The sequence below is a fragment of the Urocampus carinirostris genome, chromosome 11 (assembly GCF_059441175.1).
Source record: "Urocampus carinirostris isolate Australia breed hairy pipefish chromosome 11, RoL_Ucar_1.0, whole genome shotgun sequence".
NCBI lineage: Eukaryota > Metazoa > Chordata > Actinopteri > Syngnathiformes > Syngnathidae > Urocampus > Urocampus carinirostris.
The window spans coordinates 33,386,770-33,411,731 of NC_142359.1; the positions used below are offsets into that span (position 1 = coordinate 33,386,770).

At 40.3% G+C, this 24,962-nt stretch overlaps 1 protein-coding gene across 1 annotated transcript in view; it reads left to right on the top strand.

Moving 5' to 3' along the window:
* cacna1c (calcium voltage-gated channel subunit alpha1 C) overlaps window positions 1-24,962 on the top strand; it is a 215,457-nt gene that overhangs the window by 128,800 nt on the left and 61,695 nt on the right. The window contains exons 7-17 of the mRNA XM_088348735.1: window positions 1,281-1,480; window positions 2,654-2,757; window positions 14,077-14,164; window positions 17,338-17,422; window positions 18,927-19,017; window positions 20,120-20,146; window positions 22,239-22,399; window positions 23,111-23,184; window positions 23,265-23,416; window positions 23,488-23,689; window positions 23,776-23,896. Coding sequence (XP_088204861.1) covers window positions 1,281-1,480; window positions 2,654-2,757; window positions 14,077-14,164; window positions 17,338-17,422; window positions 18,927-19,017; window positions 20,120-20,146; window positions 22,239-22,399; window positions 23,111-23,184; window positions 23,265-23,416; window positions 23,488-23,689; window positions 23,776-23,896 — 1,305 coding nt within the window. The remainder of the gene's footprint in view (window positions 1-1,280; window positions 1,481-2,653; window positions 2,758-14,076; window positions 14,165-17,337; window positions 17,423-18,926; window positions 19,018-20,119; window positions 20,147-22,238; window positions 22,400-23,110; window positions 23,185-23,264; window positions 23,417-23,487; window positions 23,690-23,775; window positions 23,897-24,962) is intronic.

Genomic DNA, 24,962 nt, shown 5'->3' on the forward strand with positions numbered 1-24,962 from the left:
CATTTCACTTCCATGAAAATGCATTTTGTTTTACTTAGTCAATGTGTAATACCCTCAAAATCAATGTTAACGTACACCTCATGGCTACGTTTACTGTGTTTGCTTGTTTTTTTTTAACTTGCATTTATTTATTTGTTTAAAACTCACAGATGTTCAGTCCCCAAAAAATTGAATGAGGTTTTGAGTTGATCAATATGCATCATCAAATTTATGCTCACAAAAAGGGGTATTAAATACAAATTTGTGTTTATTTTGTGTGTGTTAAAAAAAGTGATTTAAACGTTTGTTAACATAGATAATAACTATATATATATATATATATATATATATATATATATATATATATATATATATATATATATATGCATGTTCTCCCTGTGCTTGCGTGGGTTTCCTCCGGGCACTCCGGTTCCTCCCACATTCCAAAAGCATGCATGGCAGGCTAATTGGCCGTTCCAAATTGTCCATAGGTGTGAATGAGCAAATTGGTGTGAATGAGCAAATTGCAAATTGTCTGTCCCTGTGTACCCTGCATATGGCTTGCAACCAGTTCAGGGTGTCCCCTGCCCACTGCCCGAAGATGGCTGGGATGGGCTCCAGCATCTCCGCGACCCTACTGAGGATAAGCGGTGCAGATAATGGATGGATGAGGGAGAGAGAGAGAGAGAGAGAGAGAGAGAGAGAGAGAGAGAGAGAGAGATTAAACATGGCCCCTCAAGATAAACGCGTAATAAATACTTTAAAGAGAAAATAATATAAAAGATTCTCATGAGAAATAGTCAAAAATATGTGCAACGTAGTGCTTAGTGACTTGCTTTAAGTTGTAATAATAGTGCAATGATAATGTGTGTATAAGCGTATAAGCATTTGCGAGAAATTGCATGGAATAACTTTTTCCTCATACATTGCCGAGGTATCGGATCAAAATTTTTATTAACCGGTACTTAAAACCAATCACTGCGATTTGGATTAAAAGATAAAAAAAACATTGTGATTGCGACATCCTCGTTCGAAAATATTGATGCTTGGAGCCTAGTTTTTTCCGGACACAACGGAAAAAAACGAAATTTTCAAAAACTATGTGTAAAAAAGATTTGAAAATCCTGTTTGGAAAGTCATGCAATATGCCATGTTTTTTCAACTGATAACTTGCTCCCCGAAATGTTTTTTCACGCCATTAATAAATGTACTTATGACGAAGGATTGCATTCATTTGCATTGAAAGTGTTTAACGTTAGTTTAACTCACAGACATGTATGGAAATGTAATATCCCTCTCAGGCACATTAGCGGAGGAGAAACCGGCGCCGTGCGCACCCGTTTTGGCTTACGGGCGGCATTGTCATCACAACGGGACCGAATGCAAAATGGGATGGGAAGGCCCCAACGACGGCATTACCAACTTTGACAACTTTGCCTTCGCCATGTTGACCGTCTTTCAGTGCATCACCATGGAGGGATGGACGGACGTGTTGTACTGGGTGAGCCGGGCACCGTGCCAGTATGGATTGTGGTCATTTTCATAGAAAATGAATCAAAGGCTGCAAACTAATTTATTTTGTGTCATATTTTGATGAGTTTTAATTGCACGAAGTGTTTAATACGACTATTCGCTTTACTGTATGCGGGTCTTCTGAGTGAAAAATTGGTTCCACATCCTGGTATTGCAACTCACAGATCCCTCTGGTGTCTTTAAACAACATCGAGAAGCTCCCTTTGGACTGCTTAAGTGACATAGTTGTCTTACCTTTTATGTCAAAAGCATGTTAAGCATTTGGAGAAATATAACATTTTTATACATATATCATTTGGCACACAATAGTTTGGACAGTCAACACTTTAAACCAGGGAACGGGAACCTATGGCTCGCGAGCCATATATGGATTTTTCATGACTACATCTGGCTCGGAAACAAAACAGTATCTGTGTAAATTTTTCCCCTGTTTCATGGCTTTTTGCAGTGCACTCAAAGCCAAGAAAACCTCATAGTAAATAATGGTACAGTAATGGTACTGTATATATAATATATATATATATATATATATATATATATATATATATATATATATATATACATATATATATATATATATATATATATGTATATATATATATATATATATATATATATGTATATATATATATATATCGACATTTCGTTCTGTGTACATTGTTACACAGAATGACAATACAAGGAAATTATTATTATTATTATTATATATATATATATATATATATATATATATATAATTCCCCATAAAATTCAATGTGTAATGTCTTCATCTGTTATTGAGTTATGAATTTGAAAACAACCTAAAGAAATATCATGAAAGCTTGAATTAGGACCCATTTTTGACCCGTAACCATATTTGCTGTGTTTACTGTGTGTTGATAAGTATGTTTATAACAGGAAGTAACCCAAATCCCTCGCACTTGTTCGGCTTCCATCTTGTTAACACATTCCCCAAAATAACCAACACAAAATTACTTCAACTCATAATAATCGCCTTCTTAATTTCTATCCTAACTGCACCAAATTTCGGAATGGCAGCACCTCTTTTCTGTTTGAAATTCCACCCCCCCCTTAACACGGACAATTTTTCTATTAACCCCCTCCCATCTTTCCTTTTCCTGTTTGTCTGTCCATCTCTCAGATGCAGGATGCTATGGGCTATGAGCTGCCGTGGGTCTATTTTGTCTCTCTCGTCATCTTCGGCTCCTTTTTCGTCCTCAATCTCGTTTTGGGGGTGTTAAGTGGGTAAGCGCTTCCTCTTTCTTGTCTTGCTTGTGAGTGAGTGCTTTGTGTGTGTTTTGTGACTTGGATGAAGCAGTCCACAGTGCAGCCAGACTCTCGAATTCTTCAGATTCACAAATTCTTGGGAAGAGCACCACCTCATTTTATTGTTTATTGAACAGAGATGCATTACATTGGGGGTTTCCCACATTTTTGTATGAAGAGCTACCAGTTTACATGCATTTCTTAAATAACTGTTACTGTACATAGTTACTATTTTATAAATATATATATTATTACTTGGTGGATGTTATTTGGAGTGGGGCTAAAATAAACTTAATCAACTACTTCTTTCTTGAAAAAGGATACGGAGGACTACATTTATAATTGATAGGCTGATTCCAAAAACATGTATTCAGAGTTATCAGAATAATTGATCACGAAAGGAAAGCAATAGAAAGTCACACACAATGCTCCACTAAGTGTCGCACCAATCAAAAAAAAAAAACATTCCCCCTACATTTTATCACTACAATAAACACAGTAGCTTGATCCTTTAAATCTACCGCCATTGTTTTAAGAATAATTCCGTATAGAAACAGACTTTTAGTCCTGCTCCTCTTTAGTTTGGCCAATAGATGTCCAACTCATAAAGCTAACTACTTGAGAAGGGCTGTTGTTGTGATCAGGTGGGCTCTGCCAACGCTATCCAGGCATTGCCCGATAGAAAAACAGCAGCAGAATCTGAAATGCACTGCTTTTATATGAATGCAATAATAAAAGTAATGCCAGAGATTTGTAAAAAAAAAAAAAAAAAGGTGACAGTGTTTTTGTGGTTGATATAAGGCCGATATTCAATATCAATATTGGGAGAGTGAGAGAGAAAGAACATACAGACAAGCAGAACTCGGAGTCCTGGATTGTAGCATATCCATTTTCTTGGTTATGTCATACGAACAAAGCCTGTTTTGATGCGTGTATACAGTTCTGAGTTAGCACTTTACGGTTCACGTCAGGTTAGGTCATCTGCAACCCTCATGGGGATAAAAAAGCCAACGTGTTGTAAATAAGTGCTCTGCTGGCAGGTGACCCGCTTTGCAAAGTACAAGCAGCTGCTGGCCTTCTGGGAGACGTCGGGCTTTAAATAATGCAGCCTCTGGGTCAGCTGTGGAGGTAGAACACTGAAAAATTACCACGGCATGGGAATAAGGAATAATTGAAACGGGACAATTATTGGTGCTATTCACATTTATTATGTACATATCTTAAACCACAAGATAATACAAATATAAACACATAAACGTGACTCATCGTTTGTTTAATAGAGTCAATTCTGTTTTCATTGGCGCCTCCAGTTAAAACATTCTTTCAGACCACGGAAAAAGAACGGTGCAGTGTGGTAGCTCAATGCTTATAGACAAAAGAAACCACTAGGGATGGGTAAATGCCGACACTTGGTATCAATATCAGTGCTAATGGGGTCCTTTTTTAAGGTATCGGCACTCGTGATTGTAATCGAACCAATATTGTCTGATTGTAGGTGGCTATTTAATAATCAAGAGCCGACATTTAATGCATTGGTAAATTGCCAGTAAATAAAATGTTGCGGTCACGTGACGAAGCACTTTGATTCCCCCTCAAATTATTTTTTACAACAAAAACAAACAATACATTTAATATTGACAGGTTCACAAAACAATTATTTTTGAAATAACTCATAAACCAATGAGGGACGATTTAGAAAAAAGAATCAAAAATGGATTTTAGACATGTTTTGATAGAAATAAAATATCAACTCTTTGAGTGCTATGCATACTTTGTAAAAAGAATCAACTATTTCCAGATGTTTTTGAGTATTTTGACTGATTTATCAAGAAAAATTGATCATTTAGGCTCTTATCCTTACCACAGAAAAGGAATTCTTGCTACTTATTTGTTTTCCTTCAGTAATTTGCCATTGAAATTATCGAAGTTTTGGAAAAATCACACAGCTTGAAGCAGAATTGATAGAATAGAGGGCAAAATACTGTCTGAACCCCCAGAATTCACAATCGGACACGATCTTGGAAACACGATTGGAAATCCTGCCGCATGTTTAGATTTTGAGTCCGTGCTACGCAAAATTTTCCTGTTAGTGTCAATAAAGTCCATGTGGATCTTGGGAGGATAATCAACACCACAAAAACGAGGAAGTCATACTCCTAGAACAGTCTGAAATTCTGACGATTGTGTAGGCAACAGTTGTTGTTCTTTTTCAGTCTTCCAACTTTTAATTCAACTTTTCCGTTAAACTTGGAGTAATAACCCTCTGCGCTCACATTTTTAAATAAATGAGTGGAAAAAGGTTGTTGTCAAGCATCATATGTTTGTATTCGGTGCATTTTACTGTCATATAAACTACACTCAATCTCCTGACCTGTTCTTCTACTTCTCTTCTACTTTAACGCTGGGTTTGGGTTGATTTTCTCAGAAAGACAAAAATCATTGCCAACTACTAAGTAAGTTAATGATAGGCTTGATATACATTTTGGACTCGGCCAAGGCATTTTTTCAGTTCCAAACATAAAAGTTAGTTGCCTGCAAATAGCCGACGATGGCATGCAACAGTAAGGCGCCCTTTGTCAGCTATGTGCCGTCACTGGCACTGAAAGAGTCCACAAAAAAGATTTTAAGGGATTTAAAGTTATTTCTTTAAAAAATATTGGTCATATTTTGCAGCGTAAATGTGATTTTTAAGTACTAATAGTATCGGGATGTGGTATTGGTATCAATTACCACTAAAGACTCCTCAAAATTTGGATATACCGTAAATTCCGGACTATAGAGCACACCTGATTATAAGCCGCACCCATCACATTTCAGGAGGAAAACCGATTTTGTCCATACACAAGCCGCACCTGTGTATACGCCGCATGCAACCACATCAAACAAACACGAGATTAATCCAAGCCAAACTTCAAGTCCAAGCCAAACTTCAAGTCCAGTGATTGAAACTAATAGGGTTTATTGTTCTATATTCTTTATCAACTAACCATTATCCGTACGCTAATAAGCCAAGGGGCCGAGACACTTGTTCTCAGCCAAGAGGCTGAGTCAAGGTCCTAGCCACAGAGCCAAGCAGCGATCAGTGCGAATGCACCGTTCCCTGAATTACCGCAATACCGGGCCGATGTGTGGAGTGGACAGAGCAAGCTAATCCTTCATTGAGGCACACAGTCTAAAATCACAGCCGGCAAATTGAACGCAATATTATGTAGGTAGTTAAAATTTGTTGCAGACCTGCAGATTCTGGGTGCCCGTTGATAGTAATCCAAGGAAAAAAAGTGTATATTTCCAAAGGTAAGTGTGGGAAAAATATATATCCATTATTGTCAGCCGTGTCCACAAAAACTCACCTTTTCCGTTCCCCACTTTCCCATCAGCGTTGGTGTTTGCTCCGCCCCTCTTTTTTAATTTGCTCATGCAGAATAAGTGTCTCAAATAAATACATTACAAAAATATACAGTTGTAAATACATATTACACATATTTACAAAGAAAGACGGTACATCGAGAGACTTTTCAAAGCTTTAATAATAATAATATAACTTTCAACCTAACCGTGCCTTTGGGAGGTAGCCTCACGCTACTAAAAAGACCCAACTTGTTAATAAGACTGTTAAGAAAATAAAAGCCGTAATCATAGGGACTACGGCAGGGAACGGTGCATTCGCAATGATCGCAGCAAGGCTTTAGGGCTAGGACCTTAGCTTGGCCTTTTGGCTGAGAGTAAGTGTCCCGGCTCCTAGGCTTTGTAGCGTATTATGAACTGACCGATAACGGATAATGGATAATGAATAACGAAGATAGATCAATAACCCTTAAAAACCCCAAAACCCCAGATCATCCGCTTCTTCCTTCTTGGTAGAGATGTATAGGATGTCTTTCCTAATGTGGGAAAGAAATTTAATCATGAAGACGTCGGCCCACGCTCCCTTCCTTCAATACACCCCAGTAATATGCCCATTTTCTTTGAACACAGTGGCTGCGTCATGAGCCTTGTTGTGTGCAATTTGCACGATGAGGGTATGTTAACGCTCATAAATCGTGATCTTCCTCGGCACATTTATTCCACTGGTCGAAATCTTACCTCTCATACTCGAGCGGCCCGTTAGAAAAATTACATAAATTGGCCGTATCTCTGAATAAGCCGCAGGGTAGAAAATTTGGGGAAAAAGTAGCGGCTTATAGTCCGGAATTTACGGTAGGTATGGGTCTGAAAATTATGGTATGAAACATCCCCAGGAAACACTGTCATCGTGCAATGAATAGAAATAGGATATTTTTAGGGGGAGATAGGAGGAGATGAATGTGGTTATAACTCATTTGGGAGGATAATTAACACCACAAAAAATGAGGAAGTCATACTCGTCTTGAGGAAGAAAAGCACAGACCCAGCTCTACTTTTTATCAATGGAGATGGGAATAAAGACAATGTTTTATAATTTCATTGAAGGGTTTAATTATTTAATGATGTACATATTTCAAATATGTTAAAGTGTAAAAAAATATCAACAGATAAAATAAAGAATGATAATTGAGGACTGTAGTAATGTTGAGTCCATGGGAGTCTTGCTGCACAGTGTCTGACTATAATGTCTCTTCTTAAGTTACTAATTAAGCAGGTAATTATCTGATTTGGGTTTGAACCCATTGCACGCTTTTCCCTTTTCCAAAAAGGCACCTGGTTTTGTCAGACGCGGGCACAAATGGGAGCTTTCTTGGGTCTTCATGAATTCACGAAGTGCAGCTGGCCAATTGCTGAGGTTCCTGACCAAGTGACGCATTCCAAAAATGACCACGTTTCTAACCCTCCCCTATCTTCCCTCCCTCCTTCTTCCATTCTCTCTACGTTGTTGCTCCTCTTTTCTGTTCCTCCATTTCTCCACCAGGTGAATGATGCAGTAGGGTACAAGTGGCCGTGGGTGTATTTTGTCACCTTAATCATCATCGGATCCTTCTTTGTGCTTAACTTGGTTCTGGGTGTTTTGAGCGGGTAAGGCCAGGGTCTGAGATGACTTCAGACTAACCTTTCCTTTCCATGCTTCATTCTTGATATTAGGGGATGTTTGCAATTGAAAATACAGTGATATTGAATCCCCTTATTTTATCAATTGCTTATGTCCAAGCATCAATGTAAATTCTGCATTTAATTCTATGTTTGCTTGTCGGCCCTCTGCAAAGCTCATATCCTTTTTCAAATTCCAAGCTGTAGCATGCAAACTGTGTTTCAGAAGTTATATCTGTGGCCAGCCACCAGTGGTGAAATGTATTTATCTGAATCGATGTAATCCAAACACAAATCGAATTTAAATCTGTTCTTTAAATCTATCTTATCCAATTTAAAAATAATCTAATCTAATCTAATGTTTGTATGTGAGTTACAGGGTCTGAAATGGCTTAACCGATTTTAGTGAAAATGTACACAGTGGTACTTAAGGCCTCTGTGTGTGTCTTAAGCTAGGTTTCATATCAAGGTACCTACCAATAAGTACAAACAAAAGTGATTTACATGGCCAGGCGCTGCTATGCATTTTACTTGGGTGAAGTTTTTGGAGCCAAGATTTGCTGAAACGTATGTGTTACAATTAGCCATTGGACCGAGCGGGTGTGAGTATAGGAATCTCTCGCTGGTGGTGAAAGCTGGTGAGTCATTGTTTTTTTGTAGCCATTGGCTCCGGGCGGCGTCTCTTTCACAGGTAGAGTGGGGCCGTACTGCAGCAAGCTGTAACCGTCCGCAGAGGGATACGAGTGCCGGGCAGGAGCGGTTGTTCAGCTCGTAAGATAGTTACCACGGGTCATTTTAGAATGAGCGATACGTCGGTGCGCAATGGTTCGCAACGCCGGGCCATTCTGCTTGTCAGAATCTCCCTCTTCTAGACAAGCAACACTGACAACTCTACGTACAGTTTATTAACTCTCCGATGACAGTATCACTTTGGTGCCTTGACACCAGAGGCAATTTAAGGTTGGGGTTGCTGAGCATCCAGATCAGGGGTGGGCAAACTACAGCCTGCTAAACAACAATAATACAAATATAATGAAGATATATATCTCATCTCATCTCATCAGCCGTACCGCTTATCCTCATTAGGGTCGCGGGGGGGGCTGGAGCCCATCCCAGCCATCTCCGGGCAGTGGGCAGGGGACACCCTGAATTGGTTGCCAGCCAATTGCAGGGCACACAGGGACAGACAACTCACTCGCTCATTCACACCTATGGACAATTTGGACCGGCCAATTCACCTGAAATGCATGTTTTTGGAATGTGGGAGGAAACCGGAGTGCCCGGAGGAAACCCACGCAAGCACGGGGAGAACATACAAACTCCGCACAGGAAGTCTGGAGCTGGATTTGAACCCACGACAGGTTCCCATGACATGAACTGTGCCGCACAAGCGCTAACCACTGCGCCGCCGTGCTGCCCGAAGATATATATATATATATATATATATATATATATATATATATATATATATATATATATATATATATATATATATATATATATATATATATATATATATATATATATATATATATATATATATATATATATATATATGGGCAGCACGGCGGCGCAGTGGTTAGCGCGTGTGCGGCACAGTTCTGAGGTTGTGGGAACCTTCTGCGTGGGTTCAATTCCAGCTCCTGGCCTTACTGTGCGGAGTTTGTATGTTCCCCGTGCTTGCGTGGGTTTCCTCCGGGCACTCCGGTTTCCTCCCACATTCCAAAGACATGCATTTCAGGTGAATTGGCCGGTCCAAATTGTCCCTAGGTGTGACTGAGCGAGTGAGTTGTCTGTCCCCGTGTGCCCTGCGATTGGCCGGCAACCAATTCAGGGTGTCCCCTGCCCACTGCCCGATGATTGCTGGGATGGGCTCCAGCACCCCCGCGACCCTACTGAGGATAAGTGGTTCAGCTGATGAGATGAGATGAGACATATATATATATATATATATATATATGTAATTAGATACTCAGAAAATACCTCTATAAATAATGAATATTACAGTAATATTAACAAAAAAACTACAGATATACTGCAAAAAATATATTACGGAAATACTATAAAAATACTACTGTAAAGATTCTAAACAAATACTACAAAATAAGTGTACAGGAACAATGTAAAAAATACTACAGAAATATTAGAAAAACCTGACTGCAGAAATACTTCAAGAATACCACAAAAATACAACTCAAGTAATACTATAAAATTACTAAGGATATACTACAAAGATTCTACTATGTAAATGCTTCAAAAATACAACTACAGAAAGACTACAAAAAATAATACTAAAACACAGCTAAAGTAATACTACAGCAATACAACAAAAATTCTGCTATAGAAGATTCTTTAAAAATACTACTGCATAAATACTACAATGCGGTGCAAGAAATTCTACATATTGCTCGGGTTGAATTTTGAGGTGCTTGAGCACCCCCAAAAACGGGCCTGTCGTGCCCATGCTTGACACAATGACAGGTCTTGGCTAGGGGCAGAGGCACTGTTTGGATCTTGCTTTGGTCAAAAATAAGACCCTTAGATTCTTTTGAATGCATTTAACTGATCAATTAGAAATAACCTATGCCAATTTCTAAATTACGTATGTCTGCTAAATTTGCCCAGTGTCGACATTCCTTTATGTCCAACACACTGATAACTTTCTGCACTCTGTAGGTGCAGCAACTTCATAAGTGCTTTGTCAACAAATAATTATTATATTTTTCTTATTCTACATCTCTTTTATGTAGATAATCACAATTGTCTAGTCACAATAATCAAATCTTTTAAACTTCCATTCCATTGACTACCCCTGTTTGTGTAATATTTTATATAATACTTAAAGGAACACAAGGAATATATTCATCTACAACTAATCTGTTAACAAATCAATCGTCATCTATTTTTCGTAATGGATTAAATGCTTGGATATATTTCTTTAGAAATTTTGATAAAACTTGGAATTTTAGCTTGTTGACTCTTAACATTTGCATTTATTCTTTTTTGTCATAAATGATATCTTCGTAATAAAACTGAATAAAATATTTTGCTCATGTGGGAACTTAACTTTACATTTTCCAGTTTGGAAAATTTTGTTTATTTTCACCCCAAAAAATTGATCAGGCCAAATGTGGCCCGAAACCAAGGTTTTACCTTATTTTGGAAAATTTTGATTTCCATTTCTGTATGCATGTACTATCATTAATTTATTTTCTGCAATTTTAATTATACATAAATTATTCTTAATTAGAAATGAAGTAATTGAGACAATAATTGAAGTAAAACCATTTATAGTTCATCCAGTTCACGATCTAAGCAATTGGATAATTGACAGGTTATTCAAATATTGCAACAACTGCTTAATGCCACCTAATATCAATGAAGAGTCGTAATATTAAAAACTATAGTAATTATTTGCTATGAAAAAGTTATTTCCACAGAGTCTCTATTTCACCTGATTTGCATAGTGACTTTTATCCATTCTGAGGTGGGAATCGGAAAGTGAAAATTGTGTATAGTGGACGATAGAAAACCTATGGTAATGCTTAAATAATGCCAATGGTACCCAAACTAGAATAATACAATAGTATATAATAAGTGCTAACAACGTGTAGTATTTGTGTATATAAATGAACAACAGTATACATGTTTTCTTAATGTAAGGAAAAATGAAATTGTGTTTACTTTTGTTGCAAAAGGATTTGAGGTGGTACGGTGGAGTCAGCGGGTGAATGCAGAATGGGGAGGAGATGGCGATGTGGGATTTAAAATAAATCTGATTTTAAAACTTCCCCTTGTGAAGCTAGAAACACGCAACTATAGTCTAATGTACTATGTTATTCGAAGTGACGTTCTGATTTAGAATACAGGAATATAAATAATAATTCTTCTAAATCCTATATTTCCTCCCAACTGATTATGATGTATCCTTGCATCTAGATTTCTCATCCAAGGAATTATACACCAACAGCTTGGAATTGGGAAAGAAAAAAATAAAGGTCTATTAGGTACAAACAACTTGAGGTGGTTTGGTTGTCGGGTCCTTGTCTGACTTGTGACTAATGATGCCGTTAACACAGTACACAGTCTGACCTTATCCCAATTGCTTTACCCGCAGTGTTTTGAGGAATGTGGGGGAAGGGGGGGTACTGTGTCCTATTGTGGTGTGACAATTTATAGCCAAGCAGGAATCAGAATGAGGCGGCAACATTTACTGTATACCAAATAGAACGCCGGGCCTGGAAATTCCTTTTCATTCCGACTGACCGTACACGGGATCTTTTCAGTGACCTGTGAGTTAATAATAATAATGATACAATTTATTTGGTCCCATTAGGGAAATTAGTTTTCACCGACTATACTATGGGGTCGCAGTCAGTGCTGTCGCAGCAGAGCATGCACCAAATGACTTATTCACAGCACCTAGTATTTCCAGGCGTTCTGTCATCCGTGTGCTAACCAGGCCCGACCCTGCTCAGCTTCCTGAGACCGGGCGTTCTCTAGGTGGTATGGCCGTAAACAGATTGATAATTTAGAAGAGATTGATGTTACATGGCGACCTTGGAGATCCTCCCCCAACTTGCGTAGGTTACTGTGGGCATGAGAACGTGCCTTGGAAACCAACAATTGAATTTTGGGGTCAGGTGTAAGTCATCAGAATAAACATTTACAATCCGGAAATTCAGAAAGGAACAATGATTAGACATTAACTTAAAGGGTCATCCCTGCTCTTTGGTGCTATTTGAGTCCCAGTGACATAAAATTGTATCTTTGGTATAAAAATTAGCTTATTTTAAAATCAAATTCTTGAATCCTTAACTTCCCTCTACCATAGATATACACAAAGATATGTATGCAGAATAAGAAAAATACTCTCTAGATCAAAGCGGCGCTGCCGCGAACGGCAGCCCTTCCAGCAGCTCCATGTTATTTCACACTTTTTGTAATTTATTGTTTTAAGTGTCTGCTTCTATCTTCGGTGTTTTTTGTCCCGTTTGATGACTACACTTTGGATTACTTTCTATCCTATCGGTAGGGGTTTTAACGCACAAAAATGCGTTTATTCGAGGAATCAACTCCTTGACCTGAAAAATTCTTGTGCCGCCGTAATGAGGGGGCCCTATCGTGGATGGAGACCCGGAGCTAGCTAAGCTGCTAGCGGCGTTATAAGTCTTTGGTACCGTCCGTAATCATGGTAAATGTGAACTCGCTACCAAACAAGACCGACGAACAGGCGGTGCTCGTGAAAAGCATCAAAGCGCACAGGGAGTGCAGTTTGCTGTGTTTTACGGAAACGTGGCTCACGTCTAGCATCCCGGACGCTAACGTGGAGCTACCCGGGCTACCGGAGCTATCTGGAGCTGTTAGACAGAGACACGAAAGCCTGCGGGAAGCGGAGAGGAGGTAGACTCGCTAACACGAGGTGGTGTATCCTCTGCTGCAGGGACTTCGTACTTTCGGACTAGTGTGTGAAGTCATCCACACCGTGGCTAAATTACAACAAAGCACCCCGAGGGCATCCTGTTAATCTGTTAATAAACAACAAAGTAGACTGCTGAAGGTGTGAATATCCCTACGGGGATAAATAAAGTATCTATCTATCTATCTATCTATCTATCTATCTATCTATCTATCTATCTATCTATCTATCTATCTATCTATCTATCTATCTATCTATCTATCTATCTATCTATCTATCTATCTATCTATCTATCTATCTATCTATCTATCTATCTATCTATCTATCTATCTATCTATCTATCTATCTATCTATCTATCTATCTAATATTAGTTTTGAATAAACTACACTGATTGTAGTACAAGTACACTAAAATGCTATCGCCCAAGTCACGTTTGATGGCTAACTTAAGCATAAAATGTCCCCTCTTACTACTGCCCCCTTGTTACCTCTATGCACTAATAAGGGACATATTTGGCCTATGTCAAGTGGGAAGTAAATGATCAAATTAAGATTTTACAGAATTATATCCTCTTTCAGATAAAATGTTGAAAACATTGAATATTTTACATTATTTGAGTGATGGTTACCATACTGGAATGGCACCGAATAGTAAGGATGACCCAAATAAAAAGTGATTACCATGTGTGCATGTCTCTACCGTACGTACTAACACAACACAGCTCTTTCCTTTAACAGGTTTTCCTTCCTTGCACCTTTTAGAGGCACATCATCAGACTGCGTATTTATTTGAACAAGACTTTCACTCCAGATATCTTTTTCTGTTTCTTCCTCTGTGATTCCTCTGGATGCACATCCTGGCCCCTTCTCCCTGGCAGAGAGTTTTCCAAAGAGAGGGAGAAGGCCAAGGCACGCGGCGACTTCCAGAAACTCAGAGAAAAACAGCAGCTGGAAGAGGATCTCAAGGTAGGCTGTCGCTTTGTCCGGGCAAATGGCCTTGGGAACCTAATGATGGGGAAAAAGGAAATCAACACAAAATCATAATTCCCCTATTTAAATTGCAGAGTTGTCGATTACAGGCCCAATACTTATTTTGATTATTAAAAGTGGTGTCAAGTCATGTTTATTTTACAGCCCTTAATTAAACGAAGTTTCGAGGGGCTGTACAGACTAGAGACTATTATTACACCACCCCATGATCTAAAATCTTCATGAGGGCAAGGAAAAACTCAAAAACCTAAACATGAGGAAAATAAAGAAACCTTGAGCAGGGGCCGCACATGAGGTAATCCCTCTTCCAGGAAGACCAGGCTGCAATGGATGTTGCAAGGGCATCAACAAACAATACACAGACATCATCAACATGAAATATAGGTCATTCATAAGCAAATGAATATAAGTGTGTTTTAAGCCTGGATTTAAACAGTTCCACTGAGATTGCAGATCAGATCTCAGGGGGCATAGCATTCCACAGCATCGGGGGCCGAATGAAGAGCGCTCTCGAACCTGTGGATTTCTTCTTGGCTCTTGGGATCACTAGTAGACCAGTATTTTCTGAGTGAAGGCTCCACGCATGAACATAGGGGAATATTAAATCTGAAAGATTTGAGGGGGCCAAATCCATGCATAATTTTTGTATAATACCAACGGTGCAGGACAGCCAAATCAGGTATTGTGTTTTAACTTTCTTGTCTTACAATAAAATCACTCACCATTTACTTCAAATTATCTTTTTAAATCAATACAATTAGACAGAAAATATTTAAAATTCCATACATATAAAACAAATGAATGAGAGAAGATAAACCAGCGGATAAAGAATTATAGCAGTGTTAATGGAATTATTGTGAATAGAATTTTAATTACTTGTGTAAGGTGTGTGGTATTGATGAGGACTTGTAAGGTAATGCATGTAAAAATGTATTGCAAAAAGGAGTCCAAAAAATTCCAAAAAAATCAATCTTTTTTCAACTAAAGCATTCTTTAATTTTATAAAAAAAAAAATTTTTTTTACACCGAAAGCCCACTTAAACTTTTACAGTTCCTATCCAGAAAATATCTGAAATAAAATAAAGTATGAGCTGGGAAAAATGATTAGTTCACTTAGAAATGTGTTTCTGTGAAAGCTAAAAGTGAATTGAACAATATGACTGAAGAAAATGGAGAGACCAAGTCAATGTAAGGGCCCGGTCACACAGCCGTTTGCGTCTGTATCGCGGGTAAAATTTTGCGTTTTTTTTTGCCCGTGGTTGCCCGCGATGGAAAATGCGCAAAATTGGCCAACCCGCTGTTCATCGGTGGTATGCCCGCAAAACAGACGCCGTGGACTGTTCGGCTTCCTCATCGCGTCATTTCCGCGTCATTTTCTCGTGTGGACCACGGGTATAAAAGCTCACGAGCCGGTGTTGTGCCCTAATCCGACTCCTACGCAAAATCCCCCCCCCCCCCCTCGCGTGAACGCGCATTCTGCTGCGATCGCTTTTGTTGGAAGCGTGCATTGACGTTGGTGACTTTTTCATCCGCGTTAACAAACGCATTTTGTAGAATACGATCGCACTTTATTGTTTAAATAAACGCGTTATATAGACTAGGATCTCCCAATTGTTATAATTAGCTCGCTTTATTGTTTTAATAAGCGTTTTATATAGAATACGATCGCTTTTGTTGGAAGCGCAGCAGAATGCGCGTTCACGCGAGGGGGGGAGGATTTTATATACGGTGTGCATTACCGTTCGATTACGTTCACAACAAAAACAAAGACGGAATGGTTTAAGTTGTATTACATTCCCAACAAATGCAAGACGAAGTGGTTTTGGTTATATGTTCGCCATTACATTCCCTAAAAGTGATATAAAAGTGAGATAAAACGAGGTAAAAGTGGTTGTAGTAGCGAGGGGATGCAAATCTCGGCAGGGATGCATTTCTCGGCATAACACCGGGCTGTAGAAATCATAACCGCTCAAGACACAGTCCCGTGAAGATCAAGATTTCAAGCTATGGCACCGAAGAAGCCAATATGTTATTATTGTAATAGTTTTTCATTTTGATTTTATTATCTTGTTATGAAATGAAAATAAATGTCAAGAAATAAAAATGGATTAAGACGAGGTCACTACGGTGACGGAGATCTATGTTCACCCCTTGACGTCTCGAGCACAACTGACGTGTGCTTGGCAAATCGCGCTGTATATACGCGGAGAAAGGCGTTTGACCGTCACACGCGTAACACGCTAATTCACGTAATAACACCGCGATACAGGCGCAGAACATGCTATTACCATGCTCCACCCACGATTACCCGCTGAAATTTCCCGTCCTACCCATGTGTAACCACGCCCTGGCCACGGCCAGAGCACGTCGTTCCGCGTCATTTCCGCGTCATTACCTCGTGTGCCGCCTGCGGTTAACACATGCTCAAAGTTTTGAGCAGCTCAAAACTTTTTCGCGCGGCCAACCGCGTGTGAATTTCCGAACGCGAGTAAAGCACTGCTGTATCTCGTCTATATGGCGGTCTCAAAGCGTCCAACAGCGCCCAACAGCGTCTGCTTCACGGCCAGAAATTTCTGGCCGTGATTCAGCCTCGATACGCCCGTGAACGGGTGTGTACCCGTGCTCTCAAATATTGAGCAGTGCAAAACTTGTTTGCGCTGCCAACCTCGCGTGAATTTCCGACTGCGTATTAAGCACTGCTGTATCTCGTCTGTATGGCGATCTCAAAGCGTCCAATAGCGTCCGCCTCACAGGCAGAAAATTCTGGCCGCTATTCAGCCGCAAACGGCTGTGTGACCGGGCCCTAACATCCAATATCAATATTGAATTGTGTTAATTCAATCTGATCATTATGCCATTCTGGTCGAGTTTTCAAAACGGCAGCAGTAAGTCATAAATAAGGGAATGAAAGGTCACTGATGTAAATGGTTTCTTCTTTTTCCTCTTGTTTATGCAAATCTTGTTTTAGGCAAGGGTAGAAATACAGTCGAGAAAATAAGACTTTTCTTTCTGCACCTTTTCGTTTGATTTTAACAATGGATATCTTTTTTAAAAAAAAAAGGTTATTTTAGTTATCTTTTTTTTAATGAATGAAATGATAATCAAATCAACCAGTAAACTAAATCGATGTCGTGTGTTTGTGAACGCAGGGCTACTTAGACTGGATAACTCAGGCTGAAGACATTGACCCGGAAAATGAAGAGGACGGTCTGGACGATGATAAATACAGAAACTGTGAGTCTCCATGCATCGACCTGTCCAGCTGTCCGTCCTACAGCACTGTGTAGCTTAGGTCTTTGGGGATTACTCCAACAATAGTATATTAAACTAGTTCAGAGCACCGCTGAGGTGACGGCACCGGATTCAAAAGGTTTTTAGCCTCAGGAGAGGCCGTGAAGCCCCTGAGTGTTTCAGAGAACGACACACTTGACACGTGTTAGAAGCCTTGTGTGGAACGGATCTTTGCCTGAGCTTCGCCGGCTGATCAAGGCAATTTATTATTAGAACCAAGCGCTTTTGTCTGCGGGAGTTGGGTCAGATTCCAGGAGCGCAGGAGAGCTTCTTTTTTCAGGAAATGGACATTTCAGTTTGCACACTTTGAGATTTACATGTGGCGTCTGACTCCTCCGGACTTACCATGCGTAAAAACAGGCTTCGAGAGTAATGCAATACTTGTAACGGCGTTATATAATTAGGATACAACAAAATGTAATTGTATTCCATTACAGTCAAAATACAAAAACACAATGAAAAAACAGGTATATTTAGTAAAAATAATGATTCATGTTTTTTCTTAAAGTCAATTTATGTTGCAGACGTTAGGGGACAATGACTAAGTCCGGTATCCGTTGGTTTTAACTCTTTTTATTGCTTTCCTCATTCTCATGACTTTTGTATAATTTTTTTTTAATGTCCGTTCGCGCCTCTCTCTGCTGTCTCACTCATTCCACCGGTGCTCTCACTCTCAGGTCCCATCGCTGCTGCCCCAGATGCCTCAGTACAAAACAGGATTATAACAGACAGTATTACTATATGATCAAAACCTTCTCAAAACTAACAGAAAAGTGCGATACAATTAAAGTGAAACTAACAAGACAACATCAACCAGCAAGTTTGAACACATAAATTAAATAACATGAAATCAATTCACATTTGCAATTTAATGACTGGGGGGCCGGTGCCTTCTTTCATAGAATCCTTTCAAGCATGCATTCATTCACCTCATGCGCTTATTTAACTGTGTCTCACATTTACATAAACATAGATAAATTGTGTCTATCACTATTTCGATTACTGACACTACAGCTGTGCTTCACAATCATCTCTGTTCTGGCAGTGGGCAGGGGACACCCTGAAATGGTTGCCAGCCTGTTGCAGGGCACACAGTGACAGGCAATAATGTACACACACACTCATACCTAAAGCCAATTTGGACCCGCCAATCAACCTGCCATGCATGTTTTTGGAATGTGAGAAGAAACTGGAGTGCCCGGAGGAAACCGATGCAGGCACGGGAAGAACATGCAAATACCGCACAGGCCGGGAGCTGGAAATGAACCTGGGTCCTGTGGGGCATACATGCTTAATACTCTTCCGGCGTGCCAACCTTATATTCTCTAATTTAATTTTATTAATTTCAAACAGAAATGGCATTTCGCAAAATATATGGATTACTCCTCCAAAATATCTCGGTCCCAAGTTTTTTTTCACTTGACTCCATATATTGTGTCTCTCGCAGTGAGCATGCCAGCCAGTGAAAATGAATCGGTCAACACGGAAAATGCACCCGGAGGCGATGTAGATGGAGAGACCTGCTGTACCCGTCTTGCGTGAGTACTCTCCCCCTTCCTAGACCGGACTCGGATCTTTTCCTTAATTGTGCATATGGATAAGCCAAAAACCTGTCAAAAGGAGCCAATCACATTATTCTCTCTCATAGCCGACAAGGACAACGTTTTTCTTTCCTGGTGTGCCAAACCATAAACTAGCAAAGTATCAGTGATCTCATCTTGGAGTAAACGAGTCTTTATTGCTTTCTCTCCTTCGGGTTCTGATCGCCTGTCTTGTGCTTGGGCCGCTCAAGCTCATTCATGCGCTGCCTGTTCATTTAGCACGAGATATGAACGAGAGCTCGTCTGCCTCGGGCCTGCCCTGCCCGATTCTTGGTCACCCACGCCACACGTGTCTCCCTTGCCAGAGGGGTGGCGGCATCAGCGTGCTGTTGTTCATTTTTACTCGCTGTCCATCTGTTACTTTGTCTTTGTTTGGCTGTTTGTGTGTATTTGTCTAAGCCAAAAAACGACAAGTACCAAAAATTTGGATTTTTTTAAACTGGTGCCAGAAAACATTTCCAAGTAACGCCCCAAGTAAGACATTTTGAAAATTTAGACCACAAGTAATAGAATAAATGGAATCACCTTTCAATTGTACATCTGGACCCCACTATTGTTTAAATAAACCTTAAGGTAGTTATCTTTCAGTCTTCATGGAGACAGACCATGGGCCAACTGTGACGAAGGCTGATTTCTTCACCACTTCAAAGTAGATTCACTTCTTTTTGTTGTACATTATTTATTTGTTTTAAGGCAAGTGCTAATCGTAAAACTACGATTTAAGGTTTGATGTAGTTATTTCTCTGTGTCCCAAGTCCAATGTTCATATTCATGTTCCAGTGGCAAACAGTCTAACCATTCCCAATCCAGGCATTATTCAGAAAATGGATGTTAATTCAAGAAAACTGACATTCATTTTGCATTTATTCATTGGCTGGTTGCCACTTTTTACATGTTCTCACGGGGTGATTTGACCCAATTCAATGACCTGAACCAAGAGGTTGTCACAGCCAGCACCGTTCAAATCACCCTCCACATTGTGTCTGTATATGTGTTTGTGTGTCTGTGTGTATAATCCATTTTGTTCTCTGTGTTCCAGAAATAGGATCTCCAAATCCAAGTTCAGGTTAGTACATGTTGTTTGCCATCGTCCCCGTTCCGCTCACTTGCTTTCAGCGAAATCTGTGTGTGGGCTTGACAATGGAGGTGTTTCTTAAAAAAATCCCTAGTAACACAATATTGCAGTGAAAACCACACAATGTATTTCCTCTATTCTTTTGTGTAATTGTGTCCTGCCAGCATGCACATCCTTGCGACAACCCCCAAACAGGCACTCCAATCCCTTATTCCGAGTTTTGTAAAAGGACGCCTCAAAGCCATTAGAAGAAGGTCAACCATAAGAAATACTTTAGATGAAAAGAAGGCACAATAATCGTTCATGTTGGGTGTCAGTGTTAGGAAGAAAGGCTTTTCATTAGTTTGAGATTTAGAAAGGAAATTAAAATTGGCCCAAGTGGAGCAAATTATTACTAAATAAACAGCTCCTATCCAAACCAAGCATTGATTAAACATTTTGATATGTTTTGGGATGAATAGATTTTTGCCACAAAAAATGCTTTATTTTTAGGTGTAATTCAGTCCATGCATCCATAATTTTCCACTCTTCTGGGGTTGCATGGTGAGTGCAGCAGCCTCAGCTTCCGCAGGGAAGCCCAGAATTAACCATTCCCAACCACTTCATCCGTTATCTTGTTCCCTTGTTCACGACACAGACTTTGTGACCTTAGGTGAGGGTGGAAATGTAGATAAACTGGTACATAGAGACCTTGCCTTTCCGCTCAGCTCTGTCTTTATTACAACAGACCAGTTCAGGGTCCACATGACTGCAGACGCTGCACAAATCCGCATGTCAATCTCTCATTTTGTCCCAACCACAATCGTGAACAAGACCCCAAGATACTTTAACTCTTCCGCCATGGTCTTGGACTTGGAGGTTCTGATCTTTATCAATGCCGCTTCACACTCAGCTGTGAATTGTTCCAGTGAAGGTTGAAGCTCACAGCTTGAGGAAGCCAACAAGCCCACATCCTCTGAAAAAAGCAGAAATATAATGCTGGGACTCCCAAACTGGACCCCTTCTATGCCACTGCCGGACCTAGAAATTATCTCCATTAAACAGACACGTCACAGAGGGAGGCGTTGACGGAGTCCAATTCCCACTGGAAACGAATCTGACTTACTCTCAGAAATGCTGACCAGACTATGGCACTTGTTATACTGGCAAAAAGCCCAGGTCAGACTGTCGAGTACCACATTTCCCAAAGCACCCACCACAGGGCTCGCCAGGGGAACACAGTAGAATGCCTTCTCTAACACACCTCCCAGGTCTGCAAGAAGGTTTTGTACCCTGAACCGTTGTTTGTTGCACAAGGTCCCTTTCCCCCACCTGAAGGTGCAGGAAGTCTTACAATCTCATCTACTCGGGTGAACCCCAATGTACATGCGTTGAGCCTGGAGGCAACTAATATGCAAACACAGGCTCTACGTACCTCACATACAACATCACATACTCGCTCAGGCTTTTTCCCCACCAGTTAACTTTCGATATCCCAGGAGGGAATTGGTTTGTCTACGTCCCCATCCTTTGGTAGCCATCGGGCTCTCTGGGCACCCAGCCCCTTTGGCCCCTCCCACAGGTGAGAGGGCGACCAACATACACCTTTCAGACTGAGCCCAGCCAGATCCCATAGGCAAATGCCCGGCCACCAAGCACTTGCCAGCAGACCACACCTCAGCGCTGGCTCCAGAGGTGGGCCCTGGTAACCTTTGGCTGGCCCCTTACATAGGACCTGTTTTTCATGGATGACCCTACCAGTGGCTGAAGCCCTAAACAGTATAGGACCGAGGATCATTGGAACATGGTAAGGTGACATCTCCAATTTAGTGGTTCCATTTTAGCGTTCGATTAAATGACCAAAATAAATAGCTTTCACAATGAGGTGAGATGGTTCTTTTCAACAATGACACGCTTGAGATTTTAATAAAGCTCTCTTGTTATTTGAACATGAATTGGTATAGTAATCCAGTGCGCAAAGAACATTGTAGTATCTATTTTCCCACAGCTCTGTTACTAGACAACAGGCAGCAAGGGTATGTCATCATCAACGATTATACTGACTTGCACTCTGTTCTCTCTCTTTGCCCTTACTCTTCCTTAGTCGCTACTCCCGCAGGTGGAACAGGCTGTTCAGGCGCAAATGTCGGGCAGCAGTCAAATCACAAGTTTTCTATTGGCTCGTCATCTTCCTGGTTTTCCTCAACACTCTAACCATCGCCTCGGAACATCACCAGCAGCCACAGTGGCTAACAGATGTGCAAGGTACAGCTACTACAAAAATATCATCTGTATTAATGTAATTGTTGCATAATCGATTAAAGTAAACTTACAGTTAATTTCGAAAGAATGGGTTCTTGCACAACCACAATCATCACTGCAAAATAAAAAAAACACTGGTTTGTATGTTTTACACAAGAAGGAGATTGTAGAATTGTTACAAGTGACCGATTCAATCTTTTTATTTTATTTTGATATCTTCTTTAAATGTTATGTTGTGCATTTGACATGTTTCAAATACAATAAATTATATTATAGTATGAATGATAAAGAAAAAAATTGCAAGTCGCTGGTCCTAGTTTTGCTTGATTTAATCTAGAATAATCGAATATTTATCCAGTCCTTCAAAGTTAATTTGTAGTTTATTGCAAATGTTAAAATGCCAAAGAAAAAAAAGTAACTCGTCACTATTACTAGCATTGCTTATCAATAATGTTACCCTCTGGTCAATCATTAGCTTTAGCATCACTTAAGCTTCATCCCTTTAGGACACTGGGGCCTGACTTTATTTGCCTATTCTATCATCTGCGTGAGCGACACTCGCTGCTTTCACATTAGTGGCATTATCTTATTTCACTTTTGGTGCAAAGGATTAATCGTGCCAAATATTTCTTGAAAGATGGGTATGTAATGTGACTTTTGGGCTGTCCTTTTGTCCTACCTTTTCAAAATATGTTCTTACTTAATTCCTCCCAGATACAGCCAACAAAGTATTATTAGCACTCTTCACTGGCGAAATGCTCTTGAAAATGTACAGCCTGGGCCTTCAGGTATAACACAATAATGCACATTTACTTGAAAAGGCAAGCTGGATGTGCAAACAAGGTTGTTTTTTTTTTTTCATTCTCAGGCATACTTCGTGTCACTCTTCAACCGCTTTGACAGCTTTGTGGTATGCGGTGGGATTCTGGAGACCATCTTGGTGGAAACCAAGATCATGTCGCCTCTTGGTATCTCTGTGCTGCGCTGTGTACGATTACTGCGAATCTTCAAAATAACTAGGTTTGATTGTGATATCTTTTTATCATCACTCTACGAACACAACTGACTGTGTTTTGTCTTTCTGCATCCAGATACTGGAACTCCCTGTCCAACTTGGTTGCCTCCTTGTTGAACTCAGTACGCTCCATCGCGTCCCTGCTGTTGCTGCTCTTCCTCTTCATCATCATCTTCTCCCTGTTGGGCATGCAACTCTTTGGCGGCAAATTCAACTTTGAGGAGACCCGCCGCAGCACCTTTGACAACTTCCCTCAGTCGCTCCTGACCGTCTTCCAGGTACCCAAACTGGTCTTGTTGGAACGGCTTTATTTTTGGTGTAAATCCATTTACACATGTTTGGTGATTTTTGGCTTAATCATCAGATATTAACTGGCGAAGACTGGAATTCGGTGATGTACGATGGAATCATGGCATACGGAGGTCCATCTTTTCCTGGCATGCTGGTCTGCATTTACTTCATCATCCTCTTCATCTGTGGAAACTGTATCCTACCAACAAATTCATTGTGCTGAAAAAAAATGATATTCTATAAATGCAAATTGTGTTGGAAATGCCGGTGATAAATAGTCATAAATTGGCTTTAATAACCTTAAACGCACCACGATTTTTAGTTAAACGTTTCATATAGCGATGATCATGAGCCGCAGCTAACAAAAATTCAGCGGTGCATCCTTTATGAGATACCCAAAATACCAAAGCATACAAAGTGTGATGAAATAGTGTTTTTTCGCATAATATTTATATGTATCTTTTATCGGTGTATTGCAATTATTTTCCAAGATGATGTATTTTAAAGACAAGCTTTTTCATCTTTGCCTTCCTGAGCTGTGACGTCATGTGAAGAATAACAGCCCCCTAGCAAGCCCGTCGTCATATTGGTTTACATGTTAATTAGTTGAAATGGCTTTGAGCCTTTTAAGCCAACTTTTGGTATTATTTGTGGAGAATGCCTAAGCATTGTGTCGGAGGTGGGTGCAGCAATGGTACCATAATGGCAAGCAGCCAAAGTGAACTGGCAAAAATAACACACGGAGAGCTAACAGGGGCTAAATTAGCAGGCTGCTGTAAACGGCTTACCTGTACCGATTACTGGTAGCCAACAACAAAACACGGCCACGGCAACAAACAAAAACACATCCATAAAAATAACAAATGATCACGGCAGGCTAGCCGGATGCTGACGGGGCTCACCTGGACCAAGCAAAACTGGAAGCCTTCGGGAGCCTGACGGGCTTGTCAGGAGCCAGGGCATCGAGAGTGCGGCGGATGGAGCAACTGAAGTCTCTGGCGATGTTGGGGTCGCTGAGTCGGGAGGAGTCGGGGCGAGGCAGAGTCTTGTGCTGGTTGGCTCGGAGCTTTAGTTTGAGCTGGGCCACCAGCAGACGATGGTCTGTATTGCCAAGCTGTGCTCCTCTGAACACCCGGGAGTTGGTAGCAAACGACTTCCAGCGTCGTGATATAAGGATGTGGTCCTAACGGGGAGCTGAACAATATCATACCAATTGCAAGACACGCGGTGAATAACACAAAGGAAAGGTCACAATCCCCT